The following is a 12,334-nucleotide window of genomic DNA, read 5'->3' on the forward strand; positions in this document are numbered from 1 at the left end:
ACTGACTTCAGTGAGAGCTAGAAACCTAAATACCTTTGAGGAGCTGGGCCTTAGTCCATATGTAATCAACAGTTCACATGTATCAAGACTGCAAGCAGCAACTGTTGTAATTTTGGGATCTGGTTTTAAGAATAAGCTATGAATAGACAATTCACCAAAAGTACCTTTATTTCCCAAAGGCTGATCAGCTTCTTACCAAAGGAAGTACATCCTGTATGCTGTACTCAACGTCACTATGATAATGCTTCCCTAAGACTATAAGCAATGGCTTGTTACGTATGGTAGAGCTACAAGAAGGACTCACCATATCATCCAGGTGGTCTTTGCTGTCCAATAGGCCTGCTGAGCTCAAGCTTGATGCTCAAATCCCCCTTTTTGTATTCTATCCCAAAGTGCCAGTTGCATGTTTGTGTCAGCTGGTGTTTTCCTTGTCTCAGACACATCCTTATGCAACAGTTGCTGGTTTCCTCTCAGAGCAGTTTTAACTAGCTTGAACTATTTTGCGGTTTTAGCTGACAAAAAAATAATCCCCTTCATTCTTATAAAAACAACATTAATTTGCCTAACAGCAGAGCTAATTATAACCAATTTTACCTAACAACTGCCTACCATATATTTATATCAAGCACCATCTTGCATTATCTATATTACTTAAGAAGGATCCTCTGCTTTTGAATTTCTAATTTTTAAAAATCTTTTATTTTCAGAATGTTCATAGCCCCAAATTTCCCAGTTTTTACTTACAATGAGAAGGGAGACTTGATAACAGATTATCCATATATACAGGTAAGCATGAGACATGTATCTCAGAGAGTACAATAGTGAGTAAAATTAAATTGCCATGCTCTAAAGACTGGATGGATGAAGGTTGTCAGTTTTGATAAATTCCTGGATCTTCAACTGGCTTTTAATTGGAGGGACTTATATGTAGAGTGAGACTAGCATATCCTGGGCTGAAAGCTGATGAATTTAACATTAGGTATGGTTAATAAACCCCTGATTAATAACCTCTCCTTAGATCTTAGTTCCTTCTGGGCAGCTGACACATCCAGCAGTTGAGTTCCTCCACTGATTGAAGGCCACTTGCTAGTTGTGATACTTCTTACCAGGTTATGCCAGAGCACTCAATATTCTCTGTCACTGTCTTGTGCCAGTTCTTTCCTGGCCTTCTTTGCTTACAGATTTCATGGTTAATCACCCTGAGGTAAAATACTAATTTTTTAAAATTCATTAGCCACATTCTAACTGAAAGAGGGGAAAACATGAAGAAAATGGGCTGTCAAACTGCTGAAAGTTGCAAAGATTTAAAAAAAATGTTTGTTCTCATTTCCTCCTTCCCTTGTTAAAAGTGAGCAGGGCTCATCTTCTCTGAATAGCCGCAAAATATTTTTGCTTTAAAATCAAATTGCTAGAGAGCAGTGGTTATATTCTGCCAAGTATACAGGGAATGTAGAGGCAAAAGAATAGTTACTGGAGGGCCAACAGCCTTGCTGACCTGTAGAAGGAAGTAGATTGGGAGAGTATGATGATGGGAAGGGCCCAGTTCTTTTCCGACTGAAGGAAATGTCTGAACTCCCATTGACTTCACTAGGAGGAGGATTGTGCCTGAAGAAAGGAAATTGAACTGAGATTTAAAAAAACACTTCTAGCAGTTTGAAAGTCTCATTCTCTTTGGTTTATTGGTATTTATTCCTTCTTTTGTGTAAGCTTTGTTGCCCTTTAACATCAACTGAAGGGAGTGAGATGTGGAAGAGGCCAAAATTGTTGCTAGTCTTCTTAATTTCACCATTCAGGAGTGAATCAGAAGAGAGATCACAGTAGCCAGATGAGCTAGAAAGATACGATTGACTTTCTTAGCTCTCCCTTGCACATGCATTGTTGGTAGATGGGCATTATGGAACATGGTGCCCCAATAACCCCTTAATTTCCTTTCCAGTGTGTATGTAGTTAAGCTGACTCTTCCTCCATCTTGAGATATGCTTTTTCCATCCCAGTATAAATAGAATATCAGGGTTGGAAGGGACCTTAAGAGGTCATCTAGTTCAACCTCCCTGCTCAAAGCAGGACCTATTTGCAGACAGATTTTTAACCCAGTTCCCTAAATAGCCTCCTCAAGGATTGATCTCATAACCCTGGATTGAGGGGGGGCCAATGTGCAAACCACTGAGCTATCTCTCTCCCCTAATATATGGAGATCTACCTGTCTCATAGAGCTGGAAGGGACCCTGAAAAGTCAAGTCCAGCCTCCTGCCTTCACTAGCAGGACCAAGTACTGATTTTGCCCCAGATCCCTAAGTGGCCCCCTCAAAGATTGAACTCACAACCCTGGGTTTAGTAGGCCCATGCACAAACCACTGAGCTATCCCTCCCTCAAAATACTGTTAAACGTGGAGCGGGTGCAGCAAAGGAGGCAATGCAATTCACTAGCATGGAACTGAGGCCTGGGTTCAATTCCCAACTTTATCTCTGACCAGTTGTGTGGCACTGGGAAAGTCACTTTACATCTTGTCCCACTGATTTGCCTGTCTTGTCTATGTAGAATGTAAGCTCTTCAGGGCAGGGACTTTCTCTTACTATGGGCTTGTCTACACTTCAAACACTACAGTGGCACAGCTGCAGTGCTTCACTTGTGTTGCTGCAGGGCTTCAATGTAGTCACTAGCTACACTGACCTGAGGGATTCTTCCATTTGCATAGGTAATCCACCTCCCCAAGAGGTGACAGCTAGGTTAACCAAAAGTTTCTTCCATCAACCTACCGCTGTCTACACTGGGGGTTAGGTTGGCTTACATGCTGCTCAGTGGTGTGGATTTTTTACAGCCCTGAGCAGCACATCTATGTTGACCTATTTTTTTAGTATAGACCAGGCCTATATGTTTTCATAGTGTTGCTCTCTTAATTTTGATGGAATAAATATGCCCAAGAGGCAAAAGAGTTACTGTGAATCCATCATGGTTCAGTGTTCAAGAGGGCCTACAGAATATAATACAGAGATCTTGGCCTGCTTAGTCCCATAGCAAACACACCATTAAAAATTTGGTCCACCTTTTATTAAAGATATAGAAAAAGAAGCAAAAAAGAGTTGAAGCATTTGAAAGATAAAGTATTAATTAAGTCTTTTGTGTTAAAAATATCCCTTATTTCCTTTCTCTTTAGCTATAGAAAGTTTTTAGAAGATCCTCGCCCCCATTAGACAGTTTGTTAGGTGGTATTAAAGATACTGATATATGTCCTTTTTTGTTGTGGGAAAGAGAAACAGTTGAGATGGGATGGAGCTGCTGTTGTTTAAAGTCCAGTCCTGCTTCCTTTAGAACAAAAAATGAGAAACACACACAAAGGAGGAGAGAAAACAATGGTAGAAATTCAGCTTCTGTCTCTGGTGCTGACTCTTACTTGCAACCTCATTGCTGGAGAAACACAGGCACAGTACATATTCTTATAAGACACGCCTATACCTAGCAGGAGGTTTAGGGCATTGCTTTTCATTACCTTTCTGGTCACAGGCTTACAGCTGTGTTACAAAATACAGTCATGGCCAGCTAAGCCAGACTGTTATTGAACAAAAGGCAAAAGGAGAGAGTTTGGAAAGAGAAGAAATGAGGTGGGGAAGGAAAAGAATGAATATTGGGGGAAGGGGCATGACAGACTTATAGTTCAGGTGGTGGTCAGAATTAGCCAGATTCGGTGGAGATGGTGATATTGGTGTCTTTCTTTGTCTGTCATCCAGTCTGGTCAGGCTCTGTCTCATAAGGAGAATGGTGAGTGTCCAACAGTGTTATGGTGGATCCTGGAGCCCCAGGAGACTGTGTGGGTGGCAGCCATGATGGTGAAGCTTGTTCCTCCCAATCCTCCTGTCTTCCAGCCAGCAGATACATCTCTGAAATCATGATTTCTCCCCAAAGTTTCTTTGTTTTTAAGGATCCCAAAAGGCAGTGATACCCAGAATGGCCCATGTCCTCATTTTGTTCACTAATTAGACCTAATTTGCAACACACCAGTTTAGGACCACTGATTTCTTGCCCCATGCTGCTTTTGTTTACCAGACATTATTTCAGCACAGTCCTTGAGTTACATCACTCGGCTTTTTTGTTTGGATTAATTCAGCCTTTGTTTCCCTTTTGTATCTTTCCCCATTAACATTTGTTACAGGTGATTAGAACATTTAAGCCTCTGCTGCTCTGGATTCCCCTCAGAGCAGTCCTAATAGGTGGCCAAGAGGGGGTGCTTGCTAGGCTGTATGACAGAATAGTAGCACAGATGAGATCTACAGGTTAATCTGTGAAGTTTTTTTAAGACACTTTTGCCAGAAGATTATACTTTTGCTCTTTACACTGAAAGCTGGGAGTAGGTCTGTTAATTTGTCTCATGTATAAGTTAATTAGCAAGCATGAATTATGAACACCTCATGAAAGAGCAGCTTCTGAGCATGTGTGCATTGCTGCTGATCAGAAGAAATCTGAGTAGGTGACCATGCAGTGCTCATGTCTTGAATCAGGATGGGGCACTGGCTCCAGACCACCGTCCAGAAGGGCTCCCTTTTTCCTCTGTGGGGCAGGCAGTTGACCAAAGAGATGGTGCCACAGACTGTTTCACTGATGTTTCAGCAGACGTAGCAGAAAGGGCAAGAGGTCCAGAGCTGTGGAGCCTGGAGTGGAAAAGAATGTACTTGGAGGAGAGATTGTTGGAGCTGGTATCCAGGTATCAGAGAGAACTGATAGAACTGGATCAACAGAAGCTTGTTGACCAGGTCAAACACAGCTGGCTCAAAGAGGAGAAGAGAGTCAAGTCATGCCCATGGGACCAAAGAACAAGGACATCTGACATGCCTTAACAGCAGCTAAAAGGCAATCAGGTGGGGAGAGAATGAATCCCTTCGCTCTGCCTCTAGCCTGAGTCAATATGGACACCAAAGGATGTTCTGGGATTCTGCTTGTGGAAATATGGGAGGTTATTTCATTTGATGTGTTAATCTGCGTAATGATGTAATAGGATTAATCTCTGAAGGTTCAGGTGCAAGGCCAGACTCAGAGGCTCAGGGGAAAGAGCTCTGTGTGTCCTCAGTCAATGCTGAGTGTGTCTGTGGCCCAGATTTCAGCTGAGAGCAGCAAGATACTGGTACAGCTAGGAGATGGTCTGGGCTAGACCTCTGCTGGGAGCAGGGAAAATTATGGCACAGCTGACAGGTGTTATGATTCAGAACTTCTCAGTACGTCCATACTACCCGCCCGGGTCGGCGGGTAGCAATCGACTTCTCGAAGTTCGACATATCGCGTCTCATCTAGACGCGATATATCGAACTCCGAACGCGCTCCCGTCGACTCCGGAACTCCACCACCGCGAACGGCGGTGGCGGAGTTGACGGGGGAGCCGCAGACTTCGATCCCGCGCCGTGAGGACGGGTAAGTACTTCGAACTAAAGTACTTCGAGTTCAGCTACGCTATTTGCGTAGCTGAACTTGCGTACCTTAGTTCGAACCCCCCCCCAGTGTAGACCAGGCCTCAGGAAAAGGGAAAGTAAGGCACAGACAAAAGGTGCCATGTGTCAGAGTTCCCCTAGATTGAGTGAAACAGAGAGTAGTAAAGAGTGTTGCTGAAATTACAATATCACCAGAGGGTGGGAAAAGCTCCAGAGAGGTGTGAAACAGCCACTGGAAGAGTGTAGATGGAAAAGAGGTAGAAAAATTCTCCTTAATCTATGCCTTCAGGTTATTTGGTCATGATGTAATTAAACTTGAGGGAGATGGAGGAAGAAACACACCTCACCTCTCCCCAGGTGGGGTGAAGAAGGGAATTCCACCTCGCCCAAGGACACAGACCACTCCTCTCTCAGAAAGAGACCCAAGGCTCTTGGGACCACCTCAACCTATCAGAAATACCAGGTTGACGAGCATATGTGGGGGACCGCTAACTCTGCAGTTAGTTCCCCCTTTTCTGAGATAATGATGGAGATTTATACGATGTAGGTAGAAACCTACCTATGATGTTTTCATGAAATTGTATTTTGGTATGATCATTGGAATTGTTTAATGACTGAATGCATGTATTAAGTTTGAATTAATAAGTAATAACAGAAGATGCACTGTCTGAAGCTGGGGTGCCAAAATATCCCTGGAGTACTGGTCAAGTATTCCTGCTTGATTCCTGTCAATAAGGGAGAAATGTGATGGATTGGGAGTACGTCTGTACAACTTACAAATTCTGGTTCATGTTGGGAAGTTGTACTATGAAAACCTGATGTATTATGAGTGCCTATATGCATGTGGATCCATCATTCCTGACAGGTCCTGTAGCAGGTACACACAGGTACACACCAGGCAGAAATACAATGGGATGGTGCTTAGGACCCTACAACTCTATTCAGGATCAACCCACCTGAACAATGGGTGAGCTGCATTCTTTGCAAATCAGTTTAGCTGACTCTCCTGAAGGGAAGGGGAAAGAGCAGTGGAAAGATACCCAAAGGACAGACTAAAGGAATCCAAGGGGCTTTAAATTAGTGAGCCACACAGAAACAGGGAGAGCCACACAAGCAGGAAGCTTTGTGATCAGTGAGAGGAAAACACACAATCATAGAATCGTAGAAGATTAGGGTTGGAAGAGACCTCAGGAGGTTATTTAGTCCAACCCCCTGCTCAAAGCAGGACCAATCCTAACTAAATCATCCCAGGAAGGGCTTTGGCAAGCCGGACCTTAAAAACTTCTAAGGAAGAAGATTCCACCACCTGCTTAGGTAATTCATTCCAGTGCTTCACCACCCTTGTAGTGAAATAGTGTATCCTACTATCCAACCTAGACCTCCCCCACTGCAATTTGAGACCATTGCTCCTTGTTATGTCATCTTCCACCACTGAGAACAGCCTAGCTCCCTCCTCTTTGGAACTCCCCTTCAGATAGTTGAAGACTGCTATCATATCCCCCCTCACTCTTCTCTTCTGCAGATTAAATAAGCCCAGTTCCCTCAGCCTCTCCTCGTAAATCATGTGCCCCAGCCTGCTAATCATTTTCATTGCCCTCCACTGGACTCTCTGCAATAGCCACATCCTTTCTGTAGTGGGGGCCCCAAAACTGGACGCAATACTCCAGATGTGGCCTCACCAGTGCTGAATAGAGGGGAATAATCATTTCCCTTGATGTGCTGGTGTAACCCCTTTGGGGTTTAGAGAGCATGGCCCCTTTAAATCTTTTTTCTAGGAGGGAAGGGAAGAGTGAGGAAAAAAGGAGGGAAATGCCAGGGGGTGGCTCTGGAGCTCAGAGGGAGAGAGAAGAAGCAGCCCGCAGGCCCTTGCAAAGGAAGCAGGGAGAACCTGCCTGAAGCCTGGGAAGGACAGGGCAGCCCATCGGGGATACCCCAGGACAGGAGTCAGGAGGAGCATTGTGCCAGGGAGGAATCGCCCAAGAAGGACAGGCCAGAGCTGGACCCAGTATCACAGCTGCCCAGAGCTGCGTGGTGCTGTAAGTACTGGAGCTTGTGACTCTGCATTGGGAACAAGGAGGGAGGCTGCTAGAGAGTTAAGTGGGGAGGTGGTCGCTGTGTGTGGCTTTGCAGAGAGCGGCAGAAGAGGGCACCGGAGAGGTTTGTTGGGGGAAAGGTCACTGGCGCCAAAGATAACCAGGAGCACCCAAGACTCACCACTGGACTGGAACTTTGCTCAGGACTCCTGAACTGTGTGTGCAGACACATTGCTCAGTGTTTCCCCTTCCAGACTGTGCTACCACTGGGCCTGTGGGGCCTTGGTTTGGATGCAGCCCTGTTCTACTGTTCCCCCTATATTTCCCCTTGTTGTTTTTCTCCTCTCATCCCTCTATAAATAAATACCTCCCTTTGTTATATCCATTGTACTTTTCCTCTGTGTGTGTGTGTGTTCACTCTGGGGGAGTTGGAACAGGTGCCCCTGGGGTGGAAGGGATTTTTACTGCTGCATTCCTGCGCGCGCTCTCTTGTCCAGAGCTGCCTGCAGAGCAGACCCCATCTTGGCCATGAGGGCGCTAAAGTTACACTGGCAATGCTCGTACTAATGCAGCCCAATATGCTGTTGGCCTTCTAGGCAACAAGGGCACACTGCTGACTCATATCCCACTTCTCGTCCACTGTAATCCCCAGGTCCTATTCTGCAGAACTGCTGCTTAGCCAGTCTGTCCTCAGCCTGTAGCAATTCATGGGATTCTTCCATCTTAAGTGCAAGACTCTGCACTTGTCCTTGTTTAACTTCATCAGATTTCTTTTGGCCCAATCCTCCAATTTGTCTAGGTCATTCTGGACCTTATCCCTACCCTCCAGAATATCTACCTCTTCCCCTCAGCTTAGTGTCATCTGCAAACTTGCTGAGGGTGCAGTCCATCCCATCATCAAGATCATTAATGAAGATGTTGAACAAAAACAGTCCCAGGACCAACCCTTGGGGCAGAATACTGTGGGAGACCATATCAAAAGCTTTCCTAAAGTCAAGGTATATCATGTCCACCACTTTCCCCATATCCACAGAACCAGTTATTTCATCATAGAAGGCAATCAGGTTGGTCAGGCATGACTTGCCCTTGGTGAATCCATGTTGACTGTTCCTGAACACCTTCCTCTTCTCCAAGTGCTTCAAAATGGATTCCTAGGGAACCTGCTACATGATTTTTCCAGGGACTGAGGTGAAGCTGACTGGTCTGTAGTTACCCAGATTCTCCTTGTTTCCTTTTTTAAAGATGGACAATGTGTTGGAGCCCTATGGTACAGTGAGGCCTTGCCTGCTGTAGCAGGGTGGTCATCTGCTCCTGCCTGGATGGGCTTAAAACAGCCCTGGAGAGGGCAGGGGCAGGGGGAAAAGCTGGGCTGATTGGGAAGCAGCCGCAGCTGGGGCCACACCCCAAACAGACCTAGCTGGTCCTATAAAAGCCAGGGAAGCTAGGAGCAGATAGATTCTCTCTCTGCCTTTAGAGGGAGAATGGCCTGGCTGCTGGGGAGTGTACCTGGGTACCTAAGGTGGAGCAGGGCTGGGGGAAGGCAAGAGGAGCTCTGTCCCGGTCTAGTATAAGGCTGAATAGGTACTGAGGTTTCAGGGGCAGCCCAAGGGTAGGTAGAGATAGCAGGTCTAAACCCACTTTGCCTATGATGAGTGGCTTATATACTGCAGTCTGGCCCAGTGATTGGGGGCTAGATGGGGACTGGGCAGTAGCCATATACTGAGGTGAGGTGGGGATAGGGGGTTGGGGTTCCCCTGGAAGGGGGAGACCCAGAGACTGTGGGGTTACTGCCAGGGGGCAGCACCCCAGTGGAAAGGGGCACTGGGATCCGGGAGGGACATGGGGGCCCAGTGGTAGCGAGACATCGGCTGACAGAGGGCTCTCTGAAGGCTGGAAGCTAATTCCCTGAGAGACCAGCAGGAGGTGCTGCAGAGGTGAGTCTTGCACTGCTACACCTGCTTTTCTGAGCCCAGATGACCCCAAGAACTCTGGGCAACCCAAGGGACTCTAATATGATCCCAAACAATGCCCTGGTGTGGTAAGTAAACAGATACAGGTACAGTGCATGTAATGCCTACTGTTTTGTATGATCTGTGCTCTCCTGTGCATGTCATTTCCAGTAGGCTTATTTTTCTGTTAATAAGTCTTTAATTATTGATGGTAAGGTAGTAGAAGCGTGAATAGTAAGGTATTAGGAATTCATTGTGTGAAAGGTGTAATATTTGAGAACCTCTCTGAAGCTCACTCAGTCTCTGCTGCATTGTCTCTGCACTGTTAACATGAGTGAAAAGCAGCAAAACTCAGTTTTGACACCAAAGTCAGCAGATCTGAGTACATGGGAGAACAGATCTGCTGAGTGAAAAGGGGTCATTTGTACACTCCTTTTTCATATTAGAACCCCATTTTGAGATCAGATGCAAAAAAAATTAGACTTTGCACTGTGTATTTAATTTTGTGTAACTAGTATCTGTTATTCTCTTTGACTAATATTGACAGAAAAGAAAAACATTTTTTTTGGACCTTGCAGGATGATTGCTACTACTCTGGATATGTGGAGGATGTCCCAGAATCTGTTGCAGTTCTCAGCACCTGCTCTGGACTCTGGTAATGTAGACTCCTCAGTATGCTAGACTGCAAACATTATTAATTTTCTTCTTCTGAAATGGAAAGGTAGATTGAACATAACAGAATAACTGGTTAGTGCCCTTTTACCTTTTCCTAATGTAGAATTCATGCTAATCAGTTGTTAAGTGTCATTTGCTGTTACTGCATAGGGCTAGAATCACAAGTCTGTAATCTTAATTTTATATATGTATATGTATGTGTGTGTATATGTAATATATGTATATGTAGTGCAGTGATGATGGATCTGTGGCTTTTAAAACAGATAGTGCGGTGATGACTGAACTGTGGTTTGATGGCCATTCGGGGCTCTTCGGGCTCTCAATTGTGCCTCTCAAAGGTGGCTGTGTTACCAAGAACATTTCGATTCAATTGTAAATTGGAAATGTTTTCCCCTCAATAGCACTTTCCTATCAGAAGGCAAAGGAGGAAATTTCAGTAAAAGTTGTGCAAAAACTGCATTATACATCAAAAATAACTCAGATGGAAAATTCCTGACCAGTTCTTATATGTTTGCAGAGTTTTTTAATTTTCTCAAGTCTCTAAATCACACTTCAATTTTGCAATTCTCAGGGGCCATTTGATGATTTACGATTTAAACTATGAAATTGAACCTGTTAAATCTTCCTCTACATTTCAACATGTTATTTATCGAATGGCAGCTGAAGATTCACCTGATCGATGTGGAGTAACTGATGACGATATCAAAGATCAAGCTGCTAAAGGCAGAGAACATCAAATATCTATGGTTCAGATGGAGAGACAACTTGAAGTGGATGTAAGATTTTTTTTTTATTATTTTTTTATGGGCTCACATAAAGTAAATGCATATTATGTAGAACGAGGTAATCAACAGGCAGACTGCGGGCCAAATCTGGACTACCATATGCTTTTGAATGGACCCCACAATCTTTTTTTTTACTCTTTTTTTTTTAATTATTTTCTCTGGAGTCTGGACCTTGATTATACCTTGACCAAGAAATTTGTGCCTTAACAAAAGATAATTCACTACCTGTGATGTAGAACATACTAATATATGCATGTTAGGCCTGTTTTTCAAACTCATTGTTGGAAGTGACTTCAGCTGTGCTGGAAATTCACTTTGTAGTCAGGGGAACAAATTAATTCTGTTACCCCTGAGTTTACCATCCATAAGTCTGTTAGCTAAAAGCACTCCTATCTGTTGATTGTGAAAGAAGTAGTTTGTCACCATCGTGGAATCTATTCGTGTGCCTAAATGCCCCAGTTGGTAGTTCGATCTCTATTTCCTTTTGCTGATTTCTTTCTAGAAGTGTTGTCAATTCTGCTTTGACTTGATTTTTTCAAGGTCAGATAAATTCCAGTATTCCACTTCCGTCTGGCAGAAGAAGGTCATCCCCTCACCCCCCACCCCACACCCATCTGTTTCACTTAGGGAATGCCTGACACTCTGGGAAAGAGAGAGTAGTGGGGTAGTCGAGCTGTCACACCTTTCTCCTCCCCTCCTTGCATCTTGACCCATGGGTCTAAATGAAGAGGACTGCACTGAGAGCAGGTAGGTGAGATTAGGCACTGGAGAACCAAGGCCTATCTCCCCTAGCTGTGGAGATAACCCACAATGCACAGAAGCTACATTACATCTCAGGAGGATCCCTCCTACATGAAAGACTAGGTCTATGCCAGACCCTGCTAGGACCCAGATCTTCAACCATCCAATAAACAGTCCCTGTGAAAAGACAGAAGATTCAAAACCAAGGAAAAGGTTATGGTCTGTGGGACATGTGGCTAAACACTAGCTGAAAGAAATCCTCCTGGCATATGCAAGCTCCTGGGCTAAACCCCCTGCTAATAGATAAAATATGCTATCCTGTCTCCTACCCACACCCAAGTCTCCTCACTCCCCTGGGAGACCACAGTTTGGGCCTCAGTGGGGTACTGTGGTGAGGTCTGTGAACCCCACACTGGAGAAGTAAGGGTTAAGGAGCAGTTCTAGGCCCAGAAAGCCCCACCCAGCTGCCTCTACTGGGCATCCTCGCAGTCAACGCTGAGCTCAAAACGGAGCAGTTTAGCTCAGTCTGGGAAGCTGGAGCAAGAGAACAGTTGAGTGTTGCAGGTTCTGGTCGAAGCCACAAACGCTCCATGCAGCTGGACACAGTCCTCCATGCTAAGCCACCACAGGCCTTTCAATCACAGAGCTCAGCAACAATGAGCTGCGACTGTGAGAGGAAGCATGGATAGGAGAACTCCAGAAGGGACTCAGAGGCAAACCAACAGAGGAACAGAAG

At 44.9% G+C, this 12,334-nt stretch overlaps 1 protein-coding gene across 8 annotated transcripts in view; it reads left to right on the forward strand.

The window, feature by feature from the left end:
* LOC123373703 (disintegrin and metalloproteinase domain-containing protein 20-like) overlaps positions 1–12,334 on the forward strand; it is a 150,446-nt gene that overhangs the window by 11,869 nt on the left and 126,243 nt on the right. For 4 of the 8 annotated variants that reach the window (XM_045022787.1, XM_045022800.1, XM_045022842.1 and 1 more), the window contains exons 4-6: positions 708–786; positions 9,976–10,052; positions 10,644–10,848. In XM_045022787.1, the coding sequence (XP_044878722.1) occupies positions 708–786; positions 9,976–10,052; positions 10,644–10,848 (361 nt within the window). Of the gene's footprint in view, positions 1–707; positions 787–4,554; positions 4,852–9,975; positions 10,145–10,643; positions 10,849–12,334 lie in introns of all 8 variants that reach the window. The other 4 variants (XM_045022835.1, XM_045022819.1, XM_045022810.1 and 1 more) reach the window with 4 other exon arrangements.

The sequence above is a fragment of the Mauremys mutica genome, chromosome 1, assembly GCF_020497125.1.
Source record: "Mauremys mutica isolate MM-2020 ecotype Southern chromosome 1, ASM2049712v1, whole genome shotgun sequence".
Taxonomy (NCBI): Eukaryota; Metazoa; Chordata; order Testudines; family Geoemydidae; genus Mauremys; species Mauremys mutica.